General features: G+C 41.7%; 4 protein-coding genes across 6 annotated transcripts in view; 2 read left to right on the top strand and 2 right to left on the bottom strand.

Annotated features, from left to right (window-relative positions):
• Positions 1-9,943, top strand: part of LOC107043844 (26S proteasome regulatory subunit 4) — a 16,129-nt gene extending 6,186 nt beyond the window's left edge. Inside the window, exons 3-4 of the mRNA XM_015265495.1 lie at positions 2,585-2,971; positions 9,450-9,943. Coding sequence (XP_015120981.1) covers positions 2,585-2,971; positions 9,450-9,820 — 758 coding nt within the window. The 3' untranslated portion in view covers positions 9,821-9,943. The remainder of the gene's footprint in view (positions 1-2,584; positions 2,972-9,449) is intronic.
• Positions 8,342-12,388, bottom strand: LOC107043846. Of its 2 annotated transcripts, XM_015265498.2 has the most exons (3): positions 12,018-12,388; positions 10,049-10,366; positions 8,342-8,823 (listed from the first exon to the last, which is right to left on the bottom strand). In XM_015265498.2, the coding sequence occupies exons 1-3, from the start codon at positions 12,093-12,095 to the stop codon at positions 8,794-8,796; spliced, it is 426 nt and encodes a 141-aa protein (XP_015120984.1). In that variant the 5' UTR covers positions 12,096-12,388; the 3' UTR covers positions 8,342-8,793. The 2 variants fall into 2 exon arrangements, with proteins under 2 accessions (XP_015120984.1, XP_015120983.1); XM_015265497.2 differs by lacking the exon at positions 8,342-8,823 and having other exon boundaries at positions 8,847-10,366.
• LOC107043845 (DNA-directed RNA polymerase III subunit RPC6) lies at positions 12,044-15,662 on the top strand. 2 transcript variants are annotated; one of them, XR_001461282.2, is made up of 5 exons: positions 12,044-12,366; positions 13,555-14,323; positions 14,992-15,134; positions 15,413-15,558; positions 15,645-15,662. XR_001461282.2 is itself a non-coding variant. In XM_015265496.2 (3 exons), the coding sequence occupies exons 1-3, from the start codon at positions 12,284-12,286 to the stop codon at positions 15,070-15,072; spliced, it is 933 nt and encodes a 310-aa protein (XP_015120982.1). In that variant the 5' UTR covers positions 12,044-12,283; the 3' UTR covers positions 15,073-15,151. The 2 variants fall into 2 exon arrangements, 1 of the variants encoding a protein (XP_015120982.1); XM_015265496.2 differs by lacking the exons at positions 15,413-15,558; positions 15,645-15,662 and having other exon boundaries at positions 14,992-15,151.
• Positions 15,615-25,801, bottom strand: part of LOC107043843 (neurogenic locus notch homolog protein 1) — an 88,059-nt gene continuing 77,872 nt past the window's right edge. Inside the window, exons 5-6 of the mRNA XM_015265493.1 lie at positions 18,086-20,615; positions 15,615-16,934 (exon numbers count right to left, since the gene is read on the bottom strand). Coding sequence (XP_015120979.1) covers positions 16,755-16,934; positions 18,086-20,615 — 2,710 coding nt within the window. The 3' untranslated portion in view covers positions 15,615-16,754. The remainder of the gene's footprint in view (positions 16,935-18,085; positions 20,616-25,801) is intronic.

Genomic DNA, 25,801 nt, shown 5'->3' on the forward strand with positions numbered 1-25,801 from the left:
TTGATAAAAAATACAACACAACTATTTTTTCCATAAACATCATTTTTGTTGGTTAATATTGATGGGCACATAAATCTCCAGTCATTTATAAGTCCAAGTCAATAGACATACTGCGTGGGCTGAGTCCAGTCTGTGAGCCTAAGTCCTGTGACTAGGTCTGCCTTTGATAAAAAATACAATACAACTATTTTTGCCATAAAAATCATTTTTGTTGGTTAATATTGATGAGCACATGAATCTCTAGTCAATTATAAGTCCAAGTCAATGGACATAATGCGTGCGCTGTGTCTAGTNGGGCACATTAATCTCGAGGCATTTATAAATCCGATTCAGTAGACATAGGAGAAGAAGAAGATTCATTGATAACAAATAATTCAACACGTTGCTATTGGCAATAAAAATCATTTGTGCTTACGAATATTGATGAGCACATAATTTTCCATGCATCTTTGGACTACTCCGCCCAACCAAAATTCCCGTTATGGCGTTTAATGGGTTTCGACGCTTTTCCCCCCTCATTTTCCACTACCCCAGCATAGAAAAAAAATTTTGGATACCAAAAAAATAAAGCACATAAATAGCACATAATTTAGGTGTTTTCAAAATGGCCGACAAATGACTCGATTTCGCTAAATTTACGGAGGTTCAACTTGTATTGAATATTCCATAAATAACATGAAAATTGTACTGATTATTTTTCCAACCCAAATATCGGGCAATATAATTGGCCCATTCGACATCACGTGGTACAAGTTACAGGGTTTTCAACTGATAATTTTTTGATAATTTTCTCTGGTAGTTGCTATATAAAAAACAAAACATCATGCAGTCGAATTAACCCCTCGTCAAACTGACAGATTGAATTCAATTGTGGTAATCCGAGGATTGTGAGTTTCGTCTCATGGTCCAATTATATTGCCCGACATTTGGATTGGAAAAATAATCCCCCGAATACCACACGAGCTTCAAAATTAATCGGGTATTTTCCTCAAGATTCCCTGCATACAAACGAAGTCGTCAAGTTTTTCAGGAAAAATCACTCGTGCTTCGCACTCGTGATGTTTTAACCTGAAAAACTTGACTCCTTCGTTTGTTTGCAACGAACATATCGGAAAATACCCGATAATTTCGAAGCTCTTGTGATATTACAAGTGATTATTCCATTTTTCAATAATATTACTCGTGTATAATCATGTGATCAATTATTTGTGCTATTGACCGACATTTAATAAATAAATAAAAATAGCCCAATCGTTCAAAATTAGGGGTTTCGGCTGCATTCAACTATTTCTTAATTTAATTATTCGTTGTTTTGTTATTTTCACTTCAAATCATTTTTGTGGTGTTTGTTTAATTTGTACAATTAATTAATCGTGTCCTTTTCCGGACCGGAATTAAGAACTATCATCTCCAGTATTCTATGCAGCTAATGAAATTAATTTGCTTGTAAAAAGGTTCCCTAATCTTGACATTATATTACTGTTATTGCTGAGAAGCCCCATTTTCAAGCGTTACTCTAAATGTGTTATTGTGTCAGTTTCATGACTGCCATCTTGGATCTGCTGATTTCTTACTGAAACCTATTTTTTTATTTTATTCCTACCTTTTATATTGGATCTAGTTCTGTAAATATGGAATCCGGTTATTGGCTTCAGGAGTAGGATTCGTGTTCAATCAATAAATAAAATGAAATAAAAATAAAATCAACTCATCAACAGTAATCATTTAATAATAACATTTATCGTCATTAATTTATATTTAATTAAGGCCCGGGTGTACTATCTTTCGAACGTTATTTCGATGGTTTTTTTCATTTTTCGTCCTTTGAAATTGTCAATTAAGTCCTGCATCATGCAGAAGTTTTGAAAAATTATGAATGAATAATAAAAAAAAAAGTAGAAAAACTTGTTAATTTTTTCAAGGAGCATTTTTAATTTATATTCAGAATAAGTTGAATAACAAGAAATTGAAAAATGTATCTGATTTACGGTGACAAATGGTGGCCTGTCACCCAATATCATGCAGGGGGAAGACTGATTTCGTAAATCTTTTCCCACACTGCACAGAGACATTTATTACGGAAAAGCCTCTTTGAAAAAAGGTGTAATATTTTGGAGAATTTTTTAATCACACTTTTATCACATAAAAATGGCAGATGACTACATACCACTGTTTTGAAAATTGAGATACCTAGCTGTCACTTCCCATGAGGAGTTAGTGTTTTGTTATCACCATGGAAAATAACAGCTAATAGATAATTTGCCGCAGCGAATCAGATATTTGTAATTTCCACTTTTTTCAACTCATTCTGAATCTCAATTAAAAACGCTCTTTGAAAAAGTTCAGAATTTTTTTATTTCTTTTTATCATTCTATCATAATTTTTGGGAATTTCTACATGATATACCACTCAATTGACAATTTTGGATTACAAAAGATGAAAAAAATCCAGATAACATTCGAAAGATTGTACACCCGAGCCTTAATTAAGTCATTCATCTTATTAAAATGAACAAGAAAATTCAGCAAATTTTATTTTCAAAAGGAAATTTAATTAATTAATTAATTATCATGAATTTTTTCAGGTCTTGATACTCAGATCCAAGAGATAAAAGAGTCCGTGGAACTCCCCCTGACGCACCCAGAGTACTACGAGGAGATGGGCATCAAGCCTCCCAAAGGAGTGATCCTCTACGGCCCTCCAGGGACCGGGAAGACTCTCCTGGCGAAGGCAGTGGCCAATCAGACTTCAGCGACGTTCCTCCGAGTCGTTGGGTCTGAACTTATCCAGAAGTACCTCGGGGACGGACCCAAACTCGTTCGGGAGCTGTTCAGAGTCGCTGAGGAGCATGCACCCTCTATCGTTTTCATTGATGAAATAGATGCTGTTGGGACGAAACGGTATGACAGTAACTCCGGGGGCGAGAGGGAGATCCAGAGGACTATGCTGGAGCTTTTGAATCAACTGGATGGTGAGGAATTAATGAATTGATGTTGCATCATTTTTCATTTGCTAATTGTTTCCTCATTTTCGATTCAAGATATTGCCCACACTGAGAGAAAAATGACAAAGTTTTCAAACAAGTCGTACTTGTGCCAAGAAAATAATTTTTTGAAAATTATCAAAAAAAGATTTTTTTGTGCCAGACATGCAGAGAGTGCGCGGGAATGAAAAACTTTTTGTCACAAAAATAGATTTAGTAGTTAAAAAAAATAGCATCCTTTGTACACGCAAGAAATATCATGTCTAGTACTGCTCCTTCGTTATTCGATACTCCCATACGTATTTTGCTCCCGAAAAATATTTGTTTTATGCGAAACAAGGGATAGTAGTTTTTCGTTTCGGTTGCCTAATAATCACAGACAAGAAATGAACCCTTAAATTATACAATAATAATGATATGATAACAATCTTGTAACTTAGGGACAAAATATTTGTTGATAAATTTTCTTCTACATGAGATATTTTCATCCTGAAAAGGCACCGTATGGTGTGAATTATCCGCCTCTTCAGCCAAATATTTCGTTGTTGTCGAAAGCAGAACAATTATTCATGTTTGAGACTTTCAAATTCGAACCAAACAAATCCTTTTTTGGCAACTTTCAACTAGCGATTTTGTTAGCCCAAACAAGGCTTGTTTGAGCACGCGTTTGTTTTTCTCTCGGTACAGCTTTTTTACATGGATACGTCTGTTTTCATTGTGAGGGGGCATTTAGGGAAAAAGTCCTTATGGTTCCTTTTAGCTTATTATGAGTGTTCCCCAAGATAGAGTAATCACCGCAGTATGTAACAACACTAATATTTATTATTATCAGAAGTAGAAATGGTCAATACAAATTAAACTTTGGAATTAATGATATCGTATGCTTCACGTGTGGTGTGAGCGTTAGGCGTAGAATAATTTTGGTATCAAGGCTTGCTTCCGCGGGCGACGGGTTGCGCCTTGAGAGTGATCGGCGCGCTGCGCCGTGGACGAAGTGGGAACTGCGGCGGACGGAGTCGCCACAACCACTCCCCCCCCAGTAACCTTCGGAGGATTCGAAGGGAACGAAACAGTCTTGTCTCTCCTGGGATAAGTACGAAGAGGTCGATCCATGCTAGTGGACGGCAACGGGGGTTCGATGTTGTCAGGTACCTCAGCCTGCTGAGGTTGTTGATGATTTGCAGGATCCTCCTATTCACATAGGCTGGCTTGAGTCTCTCCACCGATACGACCTTCTCAACACCATCGACCTTGATTTTGAAGGTGTGATCGTCTATGCGCTCGATCACCTCATGAGGTCCAGAGTAAGGTGGTTCCAGGGGTCGTTTGACTGCATCGATGCGGAGGAATACATGAGAGCAGGAGTAGAGGTTTTTTAGGAGGAACATGCGCTCTTTAGTGTGATGAGCAGTTGGAGTAGGTCTCAGGCTTCTGATGTGCTCGCGAAACTTCTCGACGAAGATCTGGGGATCTGCTGGCATGTCCTCCGAAACAAAAAACTCGCCTGGAACGCGTAAACCTGTCCCAAAGACTAGGTCAGCAGGAGAAGCGTTCAGGTCTTCCTTGTAGCACGTGCGGAGACCGAGGAGGACTGTCGGAAGAACGTCGGGCCATGGAGCTTGTGAGTTGCACATTAGAGCTGTTTTTAGAGTTCTGTGCCACCTCTCAACTAGTCCGTTAGACTGCGGATGATACGGTGTGGTTCTGATGCGGTTAGCACCAATCAGCTGAGTCAGGGCCTTGAAGAGTGCAGACTCGAACTGAGAGCCTTGATCAGTCGTGATGGTGAGAGGTGTGCCAAATTGAGCAATCCAGTGGGTGTAGAATGCGGTACAGACGGTGTCAGCTGTCATATCCTTCAGGGGGATCGCTGCGGGCCACCTGGAGAATCTGTCGATAATTGTCAGACAGTACCTGAGCTGGTTGACCACTGGAAGCTCGATGAGATCAAGATGTACATGGTTGAAGCGAGTGTCTGGCACGTCGATGTGTTTGGGTGTCAGACGATTGTGACGCTGAATTTTTGAGCGTTGACAGGCGATGCAGTTGCGAGACCACTCCAGTGCGTCTCTCTTGAGACCGGGCCAGATGTATTTCTGCTTGAGGGTGCGAACAGTGATTCGTCCACTGGGATGGGACAACCCATGCACAGTGTCGAAGGCTTCTCGCCGAAGGTTTTGAGGAATGTAGGGTCTTACAACGCCTGAAGAGATGTCACAGTAGATCGAGTGAGTGCCATCGATCGATAATTTCTGTAGTTTCAGAGAATTGTTGGTGTTGTCGATGAGTTGCTGGAGCTCTTCGTCTTCCTCCTGCTCTTGGTGGATTCTCTCAGGGCTCAGGATGGTGGGCATGTTGATCGCGTTGATCCTGGAGAGTGCATCTGCGACAACATTCTCTTGTCCTTTCAGATGCACAATCTCAGTGGTAAACTGCGAGATGTAGCCAAGAAATTTGAGCTGACGAGGTGAGGCTTTTTCTGCTTTTTGCGAGAAGGCATAGACCAAGGGTTTGTGGTCAGTCCTGATGACGAAGTGGCGTCCCTCAAGGACATGACGAAAGAATTCAACAGCGGAGAAAATCGCTAGTAGCTCTCGGTCGTAGGTGCTCCATTTTCTTTTTTCAGGGCTCAGTTTCTTTGAGAAGAACCCGACTGGCTTCCAGGTGTTGTCCTCAAACTGCTCCAGTGATGCGCCAATAGCAAAGTCAGAGGCATCAGTAGTCAGCAGAAGGGGTGCAGACGGCGATAGAAAGGCTGTGCGGGTAGCCTCAGCTAGACTCTGCTTGCAGGCCTCCAAAGCTTCCTCGGTGTCAGGGGTCCACTGGATCTTAGTTTTGTCGTTTTTCTTGGAGTGAGTGATGAAGCCATTAAGCGGTGCTTGGGACTCAGCAGCGTGAGGAATGCTCTTGCGGTAGTAGTTGACCATTCCAAGAAATCGGCGAAGGTCAGTAACAGTCTCTGGCCTGGGGAAGGAGATGATTGCCTCCACACGTGAGCTAGGAGCTTTGTATCCATCCTTGTTGATCGTGTAGCCCAGGTAGGTCACTTCCTCTTTTCCAAACTCGCACTTGCTGGGGTTCAGCGATAGCTTGTGCTGACGTAAGATGGAGAAGACTTGCTGGAGGTGCTGGAGATGCTCCTCATGGGTTTCAGAAGCCACAATGAGGTCATCTATGTAACAGCCAACGAAGTCCAGACCCCTCAGGATGTTGTCCATATGACGTTGAAAGGTCTGAGTTGCATTACGTAGTCCAGGGGGCATGCCCAGAAATTCGAAGAGACCGAAGGGTGTTGTAATCGCAGTCTTTTCGATGTCCTCTGGAGCCATGGGGATTTGGTGGTAGGCGCGTACCAGATCGATGGTTGAGAATATTTTCTTACCGTGCAGGCGCTGGAAAATATCCTCAGGATAAGGTACTGGGTAGCGATCCGGGACTGTCTGTGCGTTGAGTCGCCGGAAATCACCGGTGGTGCGCCAGCCTCCGAGCTTTTTTTCCACCATGTGGATGGGACTAGCCCATTGACTACTAGACGGTCGTATAACACCAAGCTCTAGCAGCATGTTGATGTCGTCCCTTGCAGCTTTGAGTTTCTCACCAGCTAATCTGCGAAATCGATCGACAACCGGAGGTCCTGTGGTGACGATGTAGTGTGCCACACCTGCCGGGTTGTAAGAGGCTGCAGAGACAGCTGGTTTGGTGATGTCGAGGAACTGTTTGAGGAGGTCTGAGTACTTGCCCTCATGAACGGAGTTGGAGAATGAGTGCTGATCCACTGTTGAGATGCCGAAATCTGAGGTTTCAACAAGTTCTCCAGTTGTTGATAATGAAGTGAGAGGGTCGATCAGACGATGTTTCTTGAGGTCTATCATCAATCCGAAATGAACAATGAAGTCAGCCCCGATGATTGCGGACTGAACGTCAGCAACGATGAAAGGCCAGGTAAATGCTCGACGAAGACCAAGATTTAGTGTAACTGGCTGAAGTCCGTACGTTGTGATGCTAGTGGAGTTCGCAGCGAAGAGTTTAAGGTCTGAAGCTTGTGGTTTGTGTTTGACCAAGGCTCGTGGTAGCACTGATACGACGGAGCCAGAGTCGATGAGGAACCTGGTGTATGAAGACCTATCGTAAACGTGAAGACGCTGCTCTTTGATGGGCGGGATGACCTGAGCGCTGTCACCGCCTGGACTGACGACAGCTCAGCTAGTTTCCCTGGTTCAAAGGTTTCCACGCACAGGGCTGAAGGCACCTGTTGGCCTTGGCACCGAATCTCTGATGATAGAAACAGTGGTCTGGTGGTCCTGGTGTTCGAGAACGNCCACCCTGATTACCGGATGGCGAGTGGGTGGGCGGCATGACTCTGTCGATGCGGTGACTCGTGCTCGATGGGGTTAACCTCGTGTAGAAACGTAATCTATCTCAATCACGTCGGGGTCACCAATTTAGCTTATTATGAGGGTTCCCCAAGATAGAGTAATCACCGCANCTCAGCAGGCATGGGCTGCTGAGCACTGAGCGCTGAGGGCTGATTGTTGAGAGCCATGGACTGGAAGCTTGTTGACAGGACCTGAGAACACGTGTGATTCTCCATGACGCTGTCGGCTGCCTCAGCGAGCTGATCGAGGGTGGAATTGCTTGCAACTGCCTTGAGAATCTTGGACACCATGTCAGGCAGTAGAGCTAGCCACCTGCTGCGAAGAAGCTCTTCACTAGCTCTGGTCCCAGCAAGAGTTCTCATCTCTCTGAGAAGCTGGCTTAGTTTCCTCGTGCCTAGCTGNCAAGAGTTCTCATCTCTCTGAGAAGCTGGCTTGGTTTCCTCGTGCCTAGCTGCATTTCTGTCAGGAGCTTGTATAACTGGCGATCAACTGAGTCAGAGAAACGCTTGAGGAGCGTGGCTTTGAGATTTTTGTACTTATCTGTGGGCGGTGGTGCTCTGAGAATGTCGGACATCTCTTTCAGGGCATCTGAACCTAGGGCAGCAACCACAGCTCCGTACATAGTTGCGTCACTTCTGATGTTTCTTGTAGAGAACAGGGCTTCGATGTGGATGAACCAAAGTTCAGGATCATGGGACCAGAAGTCTGGGAGTTTGAGCTGCGTGACAGCCATGATCTGAGCCTCAGTGTACCCCAGTGATTGATTGACGGGCATCATCAGTGGGAAGCTTTGTGCAATGCCTGATGCACCTGATGGGACGTTGTGTGGAATGGCTGGTATGCCGCCTGAGACATTGCCATTTATTTGAGAGTCAATAAGAAGATGAGATTGAGGTACTTGCTGATTTTGTTGCTGCTGTTGCTGTTGTGCCAACAAATTCTGTTGATGCTGTTGCTGTTGTTGCTGTGCCAACAATTGTTGTTACTGCTGCTGTAGTAATGCTTGTTGTTGTTGCTGTTCATCTAGTTGTAGTGTCAAACCACCCTGATTACCGGATGGCGAGTGGGTGGGCGGCATGACTCTGTCGATGCGGTGACTCGTGCTCGATGGGGTTAACCTCGTGTAGAAACGTAATCTATCTCAATCACGTCGGGGTCACCAATTTAGCTTATTATGAGGGTTCCCCAAGATAGAGTAATCACCGCAGTATGTAACAACACTAATATTTATTATTATCAGAAGTAGAAATAGTCAATACAAATTAAACTTTGGAATGAATGATATCGTATGCTTCACGTGTGGTGTGAGCGTTAGGCGTAGAATAATTTTGGTATCAAGGCTTGCTTCCGCGGGCGACGGGTTGCGCCTTGAGGGTGATCGGCGCGCTGCGCCGTGGACGAAGTGGGAACTGCGGCGGACGGAGTCGCCACACCTTATCCGCAGTGGGGCCATCTATCGGAATTCTAGAACATTTTAAAATTTTCTAGAAAATTCGAGATTAATTCGAGAAAATTATGGATTTTTCTACAAAATTCTCCAGTTTTAACGAAAATTAATTTTGAGGCAATTTTGCAATTTTGAGGGATCCTTAGCGCTTGGTTACTATTGCACGAAATAAATAAAATTTCTGGATTTGGGTTAAAAATCGCAACGGTGTTTGTATGTGACGATTTCATTGTGAATGAAATATGTTGAATTGAACGTTTGTTTAGGGATTTTGGTTGTACATAACAATTCAATCGTATCGTGAATATAAAAAACGTCTTATCATGACGAGACATTGCGAAATCCCGAATTCTTCTAATATACCTATATAAATATATGCAATGAAAAAATATGATATTCAGTGACGGAAAGGAAAGATTTTTTAGAAAGGATTTGTAATTGTTGAAGATTGAATAGCTTCACAATTAGTGGATTTAGGGGAGAATGTGAAAGGACACTTTTTGTTGGAAATTTAATTCTCTACAAAAATTGTCCTATCATATTTTCTGGTAAACCCACCCATTCTCCAGATACAGCCCCCATTGCAAAAAGACTTTCCAGTAATTAGAGAAATATAATTTTCAATGAAAATTTTTTCATCCAGGATTCGACAGTCGTGGAGATGTAAAAGTAGTGATGGCAACAAATAGAATCGAGACCCTGGACCCAGCCCTCATCCGTCCAGGTCGTATAGATCGAAAAATTGAGTTTCCACTGCCCGATGAAAAGACCAAACGTCGGATCTTCAGCATTCACACGAGCAGAATGACCCTGGCACCAGATGTGAACCTCGGAGAGCTCATAATGTCCAAGGACGACCTCTCCGGGGCTGATATCAAGGCAATATGCACTGAGGCTGGGCTCATGGCGCTCAGGGAACGCCGCATGAAGGTCACGAGTGATGATTTCAAGAAATCCAGGGAGAGTGTCCTCTACAGGAAGAAAGAGGGCTCACCCGAAGGCCTCTACTTGTAAAATCCTAGATCATTTAATTCTCAAAAATTCATCATTCGACTTTTTTTCTAATTTTCAGTTATTCATGGTGTGAGCCACGTGTATTCGTATGTTTAATAAAATGAAAGGAATTAATTATTCTAATCGCCTGTTTCAATTCATTTCAAACAAATCAATCACAGAAATTACTGTTCTATTCTAAAAAAAATGTCAAGTTAATTCCAATTTCTCGATTTTTATGTTTTCTACCTCCAGTAATTGTGAGAAATATTCGTTCAATTTGTCGATGACTTTAGTTACGTGGGCTTTATGGTTCTTGATGCCCTCTGGGGATTGCAGTTGATTTATCTCCCCTGAAGATTCTAATTCACATATGTGGCATGCTCCTCTTCGCGTGGCCTCTAGGATTCTTTCAATTTCGGGGGGTTTCGTTTGGGGATTCAAAGCTGCGAGGGCTTTGTATTTCCCGAGGATGAAGGAGGTCTTGAAGCCATCCTCGTAGCCGACATCGAAGTCCGATTGGAGGACCTCTTGCGAGCCGTCGTCAATGCCATCTCGATATCCTGTCTGAAAAGGAAATTACTACAATAGCAATTATTGCTTCCGACTGGAAGCTTTGTACTCGGTCGATTTTTCAATTCTCTAATTTTGCTTAAAATGACTTAGAATGTCATGAAACGTCGAGATATGATGTTTTTAGAGAATGTTTGTGTATACGTCCGTATGTGCGTGCAAAATTCGGGGAATTTTTTTATAAATTTTCACAAAAAAGGTCTAAAATAATAGATAAAAATATGAAATTTTGGCTCACAATTAGTTTTGTTTGGTGCACATCTGAGCGAACTTTCAGTTCAATCGGTCTAGTAGTTTTTGAGATGCAGCGATTCCAAAAAATTGTTCTTTTCTCAATATCTCGAAAAACTACTGCATCAAATGAACTTTTTTGGCGTCAAAATATTCCTTATGATAATATCTATCGAATCGAACCATAATAGGCCTAGCAAACTATTGCGAGTCACCCAGTAATTGACATTACTCATTTTTGTGATAAAATTGATGTGAACACGATAACACTAAAAAAATGAAAAAGGAAGTTGAAATTTGGTACGATTCTAGCTCTTACAATATTACAGGCTAGGATTTCAGATGGGCCAAATCGAATGAGTAGTTTTAAAGATATTCAATTTTTTCTTTCAAAATATTCGTCTTGATGTCTTCTATCTAGTGCTTTCCAAATATATATACCCGTTCCTACGAAGTTTACGAAATATTGGCGTTTTTCTATTTCTTTGTCTGAAAGTTGCTTTGACGTTCCATTAGTGGAGGTTGGGGTAAAACGGACACTTGACTTTTTTTTAAATGTTAATGAGGAGTTGAAATGTCGATGAAATTTAATAGATTTTTTTTTTCAATACAAAGAAGAATTCTTTCCCTTTGTGACGAGCTTAAACTGAGCTCAATTGATAAATTTTTTTCTGAGTTATGAATAATTTTTAAAAAGTCTAAAGTGTCCATTTTACCCCACCCTCCCCTACAACCCCTACATGAGTGAAGGCAGCGGTAAAGTTCAAAAATGTTCAGAACTAGTTAGTATCATCGAGCTGCACTCGTGCGTGAAATTTCAAATTGATCGATTCAATACTTTTTGAAATAGAGCGATTGATGTAAAAAGCGTCTTTCGCATAAAATGACATATCGTTGGTCTATTAGTGATTTTCACATGGAAACATTTCTTAAAAATGGAGTCGTATAGATATGTCTATCCCACTGGGTAAAACCGAAATTTAATTCTTAATTTCAGAAGGTCAAACGTTTCGAGAATGCGATTTTTTCAAGAGAAAATCTTTTTTTTTTTTCAATTAAAAAATAAAATTTCTACGGATCCTTTTGGAAGCTTTCTACCAAGCGACTTGGTAGAAATAAAAAATTAAAAAGACAAATAACAAATAACCTCGAGAGTGAAAAAAATTTGTTTTTTTTCCTCCCTTTTCCTTCCACTTGTGAACTAACTTTATAAAAATTGATTCTTTATAGTGATCAAAAATCAACTCTTTGTAATAATTAAATTAATTTATATGATTATCGATCATCTTCTTCATATCTATCATGCACATCATCCTCCTAATGACGGTTGATAACATAAATCTGATGATTTAATTTTTATTGTTGTTGACATTTTTTGCTATTCGAATGATTCAACACTTCTTCATTTCAATACCTTTGATGCTGATTCCATGACTCGATTCCAAGTTCTCGAGCCTAGCTCTAGGGCTTCATCGCACTCACAATCTTCCATGATTTATTTGACGATAAAGAAATATAAAAGAAACAGTTATAAAATGTTTAGGGAATCGTTAGCATCGTTAGTCAGTGTTTGAGGTTATGTTTTGGGTGAACTCCGTGTGTCAAACATCAAACAAGAATCACCGCATTCTCTTTGCTGAGGCTTTGTTGGGCTTTGTTTTGGAGTGGAATTGTTACTAGATGATGGATATGGAGGCTGAGGATGTTGACGACCCACAGCCGGGGACTTCCGTCGGCAAAAATCCAGATTCAATTGAACAAAAGTGAGTATTTATGATTATTTACTATTTTTTGAGGTTCCAACCTCTACGCTAATCGTGACATCAGATAAATTCTTCATTTATGATTTCTTACGATTTTTTTCATTTTCTACGTGGGATATTGACTATTTCAAATAGTATGGAATGTACGGAAAGATTTAATAGAAAACCCTAGCCATTTTTCAAGAATTCGAATTCTATTAAATTTCTATTAGAAACTACATTTTTTTTGGACCAATTTTTTCGAAATTTTTGAAACTTTTACGTGCGTTTTCCAATAGATCATTGTTCATAATTTTCCATTTTTTTATGAATTTTATTATGTGAAAATTTATGCTAAAAAACTTCTATAGAAAAATCAAAATCTGTTGATTTTTCTTCGTCAAATTTCGTAAAAACAGCAGGATAATAATGCATGATCTACAATGAAATTATGTAAAAATCGAATAGAATTTTTCAATAGAATTCCAATAGAATTGTTATAGTTTTCCAATAGCAATTCTTATACAAAGCACTAGGCTTTTCTATTCAATTTTTTATTTTTTCACTCCAATTTCTTTACTCTGAGTACAACAAAATAACATAAATTCCTTCGTTATGATTTCTTAGGGGAGAGTGGGACAAAATGAAACACTCGAAAAAACGACTGTTTGACGCTATTCAAGCAAACAAAAAATTTTTTATCAACTATGTTTATTACATTTTGCTCATCAACTCAAGTTTAAAAAAATATATGAAAGGGGATATCTTTGAGAAACCTTCGGGAATTTCGAATGAGAAGACCTCGTCATGACGTCACGAATACGCTCACGTAACGCTTCATTAGTCGAGTGTGAAGAGAGTGGGGAGTTGTCGTTCTCTATTGGCCGAAGCGCACCTCAAGATTGGGTTAGGTCGGCTCGAACCATTCTGTGATTGGTTCAGCGCTCGCCCGACTGTTGTGTAACGACATTAGTGATTTTAAAGCGTTTGAAATTTTCGACTTTTAACATTTAATTATTAATTAATGAGCAATATTTCGAACATTTGTGAACGAAAAATAAATTATTCAGGTCCCAAACTTGAGATTAGAAAATTAAAAAAAATTCATGCGAGTTCCCTATTGCGTCAAATAGTCATTTTTCGGCTGTTTTATTTTGCCCCACTCTCCCCTACGTGATTTAAATATCATTACACCGATGTCTGCCCCAGGATAATCAACCTAGCGCAGGCGAACCCCACAGGTCTGACCGACGCAGACATCTCCCAAGAATTTCCCACCCTGGAGCCTGCCCAGAAAGCCTCAGCCCTCAACAAGCTCCTCAAGCAGGGTCAGATAGTAGTCCTGCGGAAGGGAACCAGCTTATTGTACCGACTGAAACTCTCTACCACCAAAGGCGCCGACAACGAGGAGAGGATCGTCTACTCCATCATCGAGGCAGCTGGCAACAAAGGGATCTGGAGCAGGGACGTCAGATGGAAGGCGAACCTCCCAGTGACCCAGACGGGAAAAATAATCAAGAGTCTCGAGAGCAAGAAACTGATAAAAGCTGTCAAGTCAGTGGCTGCTGGCAGAAAGGTAGTCTACATGCTCTACAATCAGGTCCCTGACAGATCTGTCACTGGAGGCGCCTGGTACCAGGATCAGGACTTCGAGGCGGAGTTCGTGGATGTTCTGAATCAGCAGTGCTACAGGTTCCTTGAGCTCAAGAGGGAGGAGATGAAGGGCTCCAGGGGAGGGCCCATCGCTGCTAGGAACGTCACCTTCGCGTCCTCCAAGGAAGTCTGGAAATTCATTTCTGATCTGGGGATCAGCAAGGTCAAACTCTCCGTTGAGGACTTGGAGATGATACTTGATACTCTGGTTTATGATGGAAAGGTCGAGAGGATTGTCGCGGGAGATGGCAACACTCTTTATCGAGCTATTACGCCTATTGTTAAGGCACCGGGGCTTATCATCACACCTTGTGGACTTTGTCCTGTGAGTTTGCTTTTTTATGTGGAGGACGAATGGGGTAAACAGGCCAATTGCTGGACGGTTAAGGGAAATTCGAGTTTCGTGGCAGGATCTGAAATAAAAGAATCACCTAAATGGGGATATAATGGCTTCCATACCTTCGAGAATGTTTTAATTAGCAGAAAAAAAATATTTGATGTCAAAATAACAAATCAAAGAATAATTAAATTAAGAAATAGTTGAATGCAGCCGAAACCCCTAATTTATGGTCTTTTTCTAACTTTATGGAAATACTTATATCCCAAAAACTAATTGAGAGGGAAATTTTTCTTTATTTTTCCTGTACTCCTGAGAAAAAATGTTACAGAAAACATGTCAAATAGTGGCAAAAAGTCGTCAAAGAAATCAAAATCTTTCTGATTTTTGAGATTTTTGAATAAAACAAATGACTATTTTAATAATTTTTTTTAAAATAACTTTGTGACACACAAAAAAATCGAAAAACAGTTTTCTAATCGTAAAATTAGACTTTATACACAAAATAATAATTTTATAGGTGACGAATGAGTATAAAAATTCAAATTAAAAGTCTTTGTGAAAATGGCGAAGTTTCATAGCGTTACATCAAAAATTAACTCTCCAAATTCTCATTCCTCATTTATATTCATCGATCTTTATGAATTATCTTCCAGGTGCGGAAAAATTGCTGCGACCTCGGGGACGTCACACCAGCGAAATGCCAGTACTTAACTGAGTGGCTGGAGGCGTCCTAATGAAAAAAATTAAAAACAAACAAGCTTATAACTCTACCTACAACTTTTCAATAAAGCTCAAAGTAAAACATATTCAGTACTAAATAAATGAAATATACTTGAATCAAGTATATTTTATTCTTGAATCAGGTTTATGCATATACTTGATTCTGGTATAAAATATACTCAATTCAAGTTTTTTTTTCCGTGTATGGACTATGTTGGAGAACGACCTTTTTAGAATTAGATTATTGTTTATACTGATAAACCATAGTGTTTGATGTATAAATCATTAGAATTTATTAGGAGTCATGTACTGGCACAATTTACCAATTTTTCTCTTTGCATATGCCTTTTAAAGTTTGCACGATGTGTTCCCTTTCCACTCCCCAACTCTCTGCACCACATTCGCCGAAGGGAAAGGAAAAATCTGATAACACTATAGTTGATTGTACTTTATAAAGTAACATCTTTCTCCCTGGACTTCTTCATTTAATTTTTTCGCATGTGAGGAATTGTTTTGTTCTTCTTCATAAATTGAAAAAACAAAGTAAACACTGAAGTATCTAATTAATTAATTACGTTTATTACAGGTTCGTCACAGTATTGGTGAAATAAATAATTAACACTACAGTTGTTTAACAATGGTTTGTGTTCAAGAGTAAAAGAATTTTCCTACGAAAGTGTTTGTCACTTAATTAATTCTTATCACTTTGTTTTTATATTTGTGGGTACACGATACGCGTCTACAAAATGACATTCGACAGATTTTTGACAGCACCGGAAGCTGAAGAAGTTATTCTCCGCCCCACGCGCTTCAAAAGCCTGTCAAACATGTGAATAAAAAGTACAAAGAGAAAAAAAATCTACAAATATAAATAAATAAATACTTGAATCAAAGGGATAACGATTGTTCGGTATTACCTCGGATTTAACTGACTGAATTATCACATTTGACTTTCAATTCGTCATACTCATTTCAAATCCAATTGTCTGGATGATATATTAATCCGGGTAATTAGTTGAGTAAATCTTAACTAATAATAAATCATTAGGGATGAATGAATGGGTTCGTAACCGAGGAAAATGAGGAAGCAATGTCCATTACTGCGTTCACCTCCTCATTTAACTTGTCGAAATGATGAAATGATTAAACCGCTAGAAAAATGGTTAAACGTCAGGATAAGTTGATGTTGCATGAAGTAAACACGCGCAAACAAAAATTTAGTGCATTTCACGTATAAAAAAATTTAATAGAAAAATCGACTGAATTCGCTGGACAATTCTGTTGGATTTCTATTGAACTTTCTAGCGAAATCTCTAAGTTTTTTAATAAATTCTTTCGGATACGAAACGTTGAAACGTAGAAATAATTTGATGTTTCATGATGTGAAAAAACACGCGGGTAGAAGCTGAAGTTTTCAATAGAATCGGCGAAAAACTAGAATTTTCAATAGAATTTTCTAGCGATTGCGCTGTTTTTTTTACGAAATTTTTTCGCGCGTTTCAATAGAATTTGATACACTCATAACGTTTCGCCATTTCCCTACAGAATTAATCAATAAACTTACACACACGCACACATACTCACCTACATCGAGTGTCAATAAATAATGATTCGAGTACGAAAGCGTTATTAAATACTTGACGAGTCATTTTCTTATACAAAAGAGAGACGAAATAAAAAACATGATATGAATTCCTTAAGCATCGGTGATCTGCTTAATTTGGATGCTCTGAATGTTCTCCTCTATTTGTCTACTGGAATCAAGAGAGTTCTTCTCTTTCTCTAGACTGGAGATTATGTAGACAGGTTTCTCAGTATTCGCTAATGATTCTTCGTGGTTGGGAGATGATTGTGGGGTGCAGTATCTTGTTTTCATCTGCAAACAGTTAAGGATAAGCGATTATCGAAAAGCCAATAGAAAATTTTTTCATTTCGTGATCGAGACTTTTCAAGTTAAAAAAACTATGTCTTTTAAATTTGATATTGTATCAATTAGTACACAGAGAAAATAGCGACAGTAGTGATCACTAGAGATGTGAGAGACAAAAATGACCGTTAATGACCACCGTCATGACCGGTAATTACCGTTCCGAGAATGTGGCCATCCTATTTCTCCTTATTATTGTAAAAAGGAGAGAGGAAATCGATCTCGAAATATCTCGAAAATCTTGAAAAAGCGTAAGCGTAAGACTCAAACTGAAGCTACGTGAGGAGATGAGAAGGCGCGTGCGTAGCACGCAGGGCCGATCTCGTATGATGAAAAACAAAATGTCGATTGGCCATAATAAGCAAATTACCGAATACATTCTGACCATCAATTTCCATCTATATAGATAACCCTTAATTTTCGAGTATTAGGCTAGCGATTTCTACACTATTCACAATTTTTAGCTGAAATTTCCAGTACACTTTTCGGAAACTCATCATATTTAAGTTCCCCTGAAATTTCATGGATTTAATTCACATATTTCCTGAAAATTACTAGTCAACTGTGCACAAAATTCATTTTTTTTCTAGGAATATCTCATTGAGAATGGGGCCATTGATAATAATTAATAAATAACATAATCTCTATATATTATAAAAATCCAAATCGATTTCTGGTGATAAAAATTTGGTATGTACTGGAAATTAAAACTCAAAAATTGATGTCGAGCCCATTTTGTTTTTCTTAATATTTTAGCGTGTTTCTCGACGCTTAAAAATAAAAAAAATTGAGGTTCCTAGCTCAATCTTTTTATTAAGCGTTAGCATTATCTGTTCTATATCGGGAAATTTATTTAGCTCAAAAAAAAGAAACGTCGAACGGACGGAAAAGCGGCGCCGTGCCGCCCGGTGCGAGTGAGACCCTGTAGTACAGATAGTTAGAATTTTGTCAACAGAAAAAAAAGTAGAACAACATGGGGACAATCATAAGAAAAACCTTTTTTCTATGGATATACCTAAAAAAACACGGAAATTACTGGTGGCATCACCAATAATATTGACAGTATTTTGGTTCACAAGACTGAAAAAAATAGTACGCACCTTATTCCGATAGATTCCAATCAATGCAGCAAGACTCCCGACAATAAAAGTGCCGGCGACGGCAAGAACCACGGTAGTAGTCCTGAATACCGCCATTTCCGCTTCGCTGACCGCGTCCTTCTGCCTCAGTGCCATCACATTATTCTCCTGATGAAGCGCCAGTGGTCTATGAATAAACCTAGAAGTAGTGGCATCGGCAGTGGTCCCCAGAACCGCAAGGCTCCTGTTCCTCGTAAGCTCCTCAAGATGGAAAGCCACATCCACTTTGTTCTTCCCAGTGATCTCGAATCCAATGATGGCAGAGTCAAGATCAAGCTCAATGGCGATGCCATCCTTGACAACAGCCCCGAGGTCCCTGAGGAGATCCCTGATGGCGAGAGTGAATTGATTACTGTCGTCGCTGACGAAATGCCCGGGGAACCTTAAAGTGACTTCAACAGCTTCCACAGGAGTCACATCACAGACTCTCGAGTCCTTGTAAAACGGCTCCGAATCAACAACTTGATTTCCAGCTTCATCAACACACCAGCAAGTACCGCCTGCACACTGGGTCGGCTCGAACTGCCCGTCCTGATCGCAAGTCGTCGGCACATGACCCCGTTCCCTCATGGCTTCACACCTAGTTGTAAAGATGCTTCTGATAGCAGTCTCCACGTTATTCATGTAGACCTTGAACTCAGGATCTATCCAGCTGTCAAGTTCGATCGTCTCCGAAGCCTCGAAAGGTCCTCGACCCTTCCTGGCTTGTCTGAAGTTGCATTTAGGCTCTTTCGCCCGGACTAAAGATCCCTTGAGCGCAATCCCTTTCTTGTCGACGCACCAACAGACTCCCACGTGCTCAAGACACTGAACGGGCTCCCACGCGCCAGTATCAGGATTGCATCTAGGTAGGAATGATGGCTGCTTGCTCCGTTGAGAGTTCTTGAGGTTCCTCTCCCTCTGTAGCTCACAGGCAGTCAAAACAGGGCAAACATCGTCACAGACAAGCTTGCTCGAAAAGTCATTATGTCCGATCGAACATCCAGATTTGGATCTGCACTCATTTTTCTCGGGATCAAAGTACCAGCGCTCCGTCTCGTTGAAGGATGGGCTTGACTGGCCAGCGCAGTCGATGAATTTGGGCGGCTCGAAGCAGACGTCACGAGGTTTGGGACAGCAGACGGCGTACTCGTCGAGTGGAGACAGCTCACACTTGTGAGTCGAGGGGCAGTGGTGACCGTGGGGTCCACAGATCGCCGGAGTGCCATCCTGACTGATGAGGGGGGCTCCATTGGGGCACGGGTTGTCCTTCTTGGGTAGACAGACAGGGACAGGAGGGCAGGGTGGAGCGCTACAGGCGACTTCCACCATCCTGCAGGCTTCATTCGGACCTCTGCAGTTCACGGACTTGCAAGGGTCCCTGCAGCTGCACGTGGGGCAGCCCGATAGATCCAGGTCAAACCCGTCGGTGCAGTTCAGCTCGCAATTGATGTCCGGGCAGACCACGGGAGTGCTGCAGGTCGGTCGCAGGCCATTTGGCACCCTGGTACCAGCTGCCTCCCTCCCTTCCTCGTCGATGCACCAACAGGTGTCCAGGTGACACTGAACGGGCTCGAATCTACCCTTGTCGTCGCACTTGGGGATGTAGAGTCTCCGGGCGGGCTCGCCCGACTCCCTAGCTGCGTGCTCAGCGAGCGCCCGAGCGTGCTGACATCCTGTTGCCACCACTGGAGTTACGCACTGGGTGCCACATCCTGTGGAACAACATTTCTGGGAGTCTGAGCACTCCTGATCCGTGCTGCAGTGGACCTCACAGCTCGATGAGCTCGGAACCAAGTAAGGACATTGGCCTAATTTTGTGGACGGAAGGCAGGCAGGAACCTGCGGGCATTTGTGACCCTCACCGCAGTTCACGTCCACCATCGTGCAGACCTCCCGAGAGGGACAGTTGATGTCTGAACACGGGTCACGGCATCTGCACTCGGCGCAACCGGTCGTGTTAACCTCGAAACCGTAGAGACACTTCAAGGTACAATTCGGGAATTCCCCGCATGTTTCGGAAATTATGGCGCGTATCTCCGAGCAATTTTGAATTTGCGGGTTTATGTTTCTAAGGATTGGAACTCCTTGAGTGTTGACGCAGTTGCAGGTGGAGTTGGAGCACTGGAGGGGGCTGTAGGCTCCGTTCGGGAGGCACTCGGGTGGGGGGAGGGCGAGGGTCATCCCGGCGCGAGTTCCCTCCATGCGATTGGTGAAATTTCTGAGATATTCGCACATTGTGGGCGAGCGACGGGGCTTCGTGAGGTTGTGGTGGGCGCAGCAGACTGAAGAGGGAGAGTCTGGGATAGGTGTGCAGGAGTGGTCCTGCGGGCAGGTGGAGTTCTGGGAACAGAAGATTACGGTGCCGTTCTCGTCGGACAGGGGACCCCCGACGGTGCAGGGGTTCTTGTAGGTTTTGTTTGGGCGACAGATTGGTCGAGTCAGGCACAGAAAGTCTGGGCAGCCGGTCTCCCGGGAGAGGGTGCATTCCTGGTCCTCCGGGCAGTTGTACCTGAGCAAAACAACATATTACTAGGAATTGGGGAAAAGTTTTTGTGATTGAGGGATTATCTTGGTGGGAATTGCGGGTGACATATCGAGAACGAAAACAGGAATAGTATCGATTTTAATGATATGATGAAATTTGACGATTATTATTTTATTATTATGTATACTATTTTATCCTGAAATAGTTTCGCTCAAATTTTCACAAATTTGAATGCAGATTAGATTATCCACCATTCACACTACACTGATAGAGGAGTTACTGTTAACGACATATCTTAACTATCACCATGATTCATGAGTAGTTAACCCTTCGTTACTAGCGTCCACGGTAGCCCGCCGGTGAAATTCTATTTATGTCACAGGGCGATAAAAGTATTATTTGACGAATGCGATCGTAGGCTTCGGCTCGGATTATAAAGTCACATTCGTCAGATGATACTTTTATCGCCTGATGACCTAATGTGTTATTTTTAGTATAACTTCCGAGAAAACTCATTAAAAAATATGCAAAAATCCAAAACTCAACAGCCTCCCTCTGAAAAAATTCAGAATCGCCCTCCTCTCAATCTCAACCAACCCTCCAACCACATGTATGAGCCAAATTTCACAAACCTAAACGCTCTCCTCAAAAAGAAAAGTGGCATTCCCCCTTCCCCCCTAAACACCAACACCAGAAATGAACCTACTCTTCCTAATCCCCCCCCCCCTGCCGACCTGAATGACCTGGTGATTCAAATCAGATCCTTCTTAGAAGTCTTCCTTACGAAACTCTCACACCTCGTAGAGTCGTTCGGCGTCTCCAAACAATTAACTGACATCTTCAACAATTTCAATATCCTCCAATCTTCGCCAACCCTCTCACCCCTTAACCCCCCTCCAGTTCGTACTAATCTAGCAAGTCCTCCCTTTTCCTCCTCTATCAGAATTGTCTCTCTCCCATCTATCACTTAAAATACACTAATTATAATGAACCATAATACTCCCTTAAACATTAACAAATCTCCATTTAAAATCCTCCAATGAAATGCTCGCAGCATTCGCCCAAAATTGGGGGATTTGCTCAATAAAATCGCAAACAATTATGACATCATTCTCATCTCAGAGACCTGGCTCAAACCTAATTAACCCATCTTCAAAATACCAGGATTCAATTTAATCAGGGACGACATCCTTGATGAAGCAGGCGGAGGCATCGCCTTAGCTACCAAAATCTCTATCCCTTTCTCCAGAATCTCGGACCTCAAAACAATATCTCCTAATCTACACATTTGCGGAGTCCAGATACCCGCAGCCGAAGGTCAAATATTCATCTACTCTCTTTACAAAAAACCCTCAGTTCGAGTTACTTCTGACGAATGGTCGCAACTTCTCAATTTCTCTCCATCATTCGCTTCCATCATAGGTGACTTCAACTGTCACTCGGAACTATGGGGCAGCGACAGGTCAGACTTCACTGGCTCTGAATTAACAGACGCCCTATCTAACTCAAATTTCACACTCCTAAATGACGGCTCTCCCATCAGAAGCTCCCTCTTGTGTAGACCTAACCTTAATATCCTCCAATCTGGCAATGAACTCCAACCGGAAAATCCTCTCGGATCACATGGGGAGCGACCACTTCCCTATTTCCACCTCAATCAATGTCCCCCCTGAAAAATACAAACTTTTTTCCTATAAGATCAACCTGACCAAGATAGATTGGACAAAATTCGATGAGTTCTTAAACTCTAAATCAGAAGAAATAGAAAATCTCCCGGACAACATGTCTGCCACAAACAACTGACGCTAGGAAAAAATGTCAAACGCACAAATTGTCGAATGAGAATGCGAAGGTGCCGCCATCTGGCGGCGATGCACTGAAATGTTGTAGGATGGTAAAAAAGGGTTTTAAAGTAAAAAATGAGTAAATAAATATGAAAAAATCATTTTCTGGTGCAATTCATGATTTAAAACCCTTTTAATGAGTATTGGGCATCTTCGAGGGTGATCCGGATCTCCCCCCCACTACACCGCAGCTCGGGTTATAATTTTCCACGGGGAATAATCATGTTTCTGGAGTCTGGGATGCATCTCTTGTGAAATCCACGTGGTCACGATGCCCTCTGGATATTTAAACCATCCCCAGGTCACTCTTAAACATTCTTTGAATGAATTCTCGGGGAATAATCATGTCCTTGGCAACTCTGGAGCATGTACTTTGAAATCCACGGGGTCCCGATGACCACTGGATTTTCAAACCACCCCCCAAGTCATTCTTACGCTTTTTTCAATAATTCCACGGGGACTAAATGTGTCCTTGAAGACTCTGAAGCATGTACTTCGAAATCCCCGGGATCCCGATGACCACCGGATTCCCAAATCACGCACCAAGTCCCTCTTACACATTTTTTGATTAATTCCTCTGAGGATAAATGTGTTTTTGGAATCTTTGGAGCATGTATTTCGAAATCCCCGGGGTCCCGATGACCACTGGATTTCCAAATGATGCACCAAGTCCCTCCTATACATTTTTTAAATAATTCCTCGGGGAATGAACATGTTTTTGGAACCTCTGGAGCATGTATTTCGAAATCCCCTGGTTTCCGATGACCACTGGATTTCCAAATCACGCACCAAGTTCTCCTATCCATTTTTAAAATAATTCCTCGGGGAATAAACGTGTTTTTGGAACCTCTGGAGTATGTATTTCGAAATCCTCCGGGTTCCGATGACCACTGGATTTCCAAATCACGCACCAAGTTCCTCTTACACATTTTTTGATTAATTCCTCAGGGGATAAACGTGTTTTTGGAACCTCTGGAGTATGTATTTCGAAATCCTCCGGGTTCCGATGACCACTGGATTTCCAAATCACGCACCAAGTTCCTCTTACACATTTTTTGATTAATTCCTCAGGGGATAAACGTGTTTTTGGAATCTCTGGAGCATGTATTTCGAAATCCCGGAGTTCCAATGACCACTGGATTTCCAAACCATGCACCAAGTCCCTCTTATGCATTTTTTAAATAATTTCCCGGGAAATAAACCTGTTTTTGGAACCTTTGGAGTGTGTATTTCGAAATCCTCGGGGTTCCGATGACCACTGGATTTCTAAATCACGCACCAAGTCCCTCCTATACATTTTTTGAATAATTCCTCGGGGAATAAACATGTTCTTGGAATCTTTGGAGCATGTATTTCGAAATCCCCTGGGGTCCCGATGACCCCTGGATTTCCAAATCACGCACCAAGTCACTCCTATACATTTTATAAATAATTCCTCGGAGGATAAACGTGGTTTTGGAAACTCTGGAGCGTATACTTTAAAATTCACGGGGTCCCGATGACCACTGGATTTTCAAACCACCCCCCAAGTCATTCGCACGCTTTTTTTCAATAATTCCACGGGAAATAAACGTGTCCTTGAAGACTCTGGAGCATGTACTTCGAAATCCCCGGGATCCCGATGACCACCGGATTCCCAAATCACGCACCAAGTCCCTCCTATACATTTTTTAAATAATTCCTCGGGGAATGAACATGTTTTTGGAACCTCTGGAGTATTTCGAAATTCTTGGTGTTCCGATGACCACTGGATTTCCAAATCACGCACCAAGTCCCTCCTATACAATTTTTAAATAATTCCTCGGGGAATAAATGTATTTTTGGAAACTCTGGAGCATGTATTTCGAAATCCCCGGGGTTCCGATGACCACTAGATTTCCAAACCATGCACCAACTCCCTCTTATGCATTTTTTAAATAATTTCCCGGGAAATAAACGTGTTTTTGGAACCTTTGGAGCGTGTATTTCGAAATCCTCGGGGTTCCCCGATGAATCATTAAAAAGATGTATAGGAGGGACTTGGTGCGTTATTTGCAAATCCAGTGGTCATCGGAAATCCGAGGATTCCGAAATACACGCTCCAAAGGTTCCAAAAACACGTTTATTCCCCGAGGAATTATTCAAAAAATGTATAGGAGGGACTTGGTGCATGATTTAGAAATCCAGTGGTCACCGGGACTCCATGAATTTCAATGTACATGCTTCAGAGGTTCCAAAAACACGTTTATTCTTCGAAGAATTGATTAAAAAATGTGTAAGAGGGACTTGGTGCGTGATTAGGGAATCCGATGGTCATCGGGACCCTATGGGTTTTCAAAGACATGCTCCAGAAGTTCCAAAAACACGTTTATTCCCCGAGGAGTTATTTTAAAAATGGATAGAAAGACTTGGTGCGTGATTTGGAAATCCAGTGGTCATCGGAAACCAGGGGATTTCGAAATACATGCTCCAGAGGTTCCAAAAACACGTTTATTCCCCGAGGAGTTATTTTAAAAATGGATAGAAAGACTTGGTGCGTGATTTGGAAATCCAGTGGTCATCGGAAACCAGGGGATTTCGAAATACATGCTCCAGAGGTTCCAAAAACACGTTTATTCCCCGAGGAGTTATTTTAAAAATGGATAGAAAGACTTGGTGCGTGATTTGGAAATCCAGTGGTCATCGGAAACCAGGGGATTTCGAAATACATGCTCCAGAGGTTCCAAAAACATGTTTATTCCCCGAGGAATTANATCCAATTGGTCGAGAGAAGTGGTTGGGAGGTCGAATCAAGGAGCCAAATCGTCTAGAGAGGCAGCTGGAAGATTGATGCAAAGGCCAAAGGCTGGAAGGTTGAATACAGAGGCCAAACGGTCTAGAGAGAAGGCTAGACGGTCGAATTCAGGGTCCAAACTGTCTAGAGAGGCAGCTAGAAGGTCGAATCAAGGGCCAAAGGCAGGAAGGTTGAATTCAGAGGCCAAACGGTCTAGACAAAAGGTTGGAAGCTTAAATTCAGGGGCCAAATGGTCTAGAGNTATTCCCCGAGGAATTATTTAAAAAATGTATAGGAGGTACTTGGTGCGTCATTTGGAAATCCAGTGGTCATCGGGACTCCGGGCATTTCGAAATACATGCTCCAGAGATTCCAAAAACACGTTTATCCCCCGAGNGTCTAGAGAAGAGCCTGGAAGGGCCAATCAGAGAGGTAAACGTGTCACCCCAAAGGCTAAACAGCTGTTACATGAAGTTCAGGTTTTTAAGAAAGAAATGAAATTTGTAGTAAAAAACCGTTCAGCCTGTGAGAATAGACCGTTGAGTCCTTTGATTGGACCTTCCAGTCTCTTCTCTAGACCTTTTATCCCCTGAATTCGACCTTCCAGCCTTTCG

The sequence above is a fragment of the Diachasma alloeum genome, unplaced genomic scaffold (assembly GCF_001412515.2).
Source record: "Diachasma alloeum isolate Michigan unplaced genomic scaffold, Dall2.0 Dall_scaffold_00642, whole genome shotgun sequence".
In the NCBI taxonomy this organism is placed as follows: Eukaryota; Metazoa; Arthropoda; class Insecta; order Hymenoptera; family Braconidae; genus Diachasma; species Diachasma alloeum.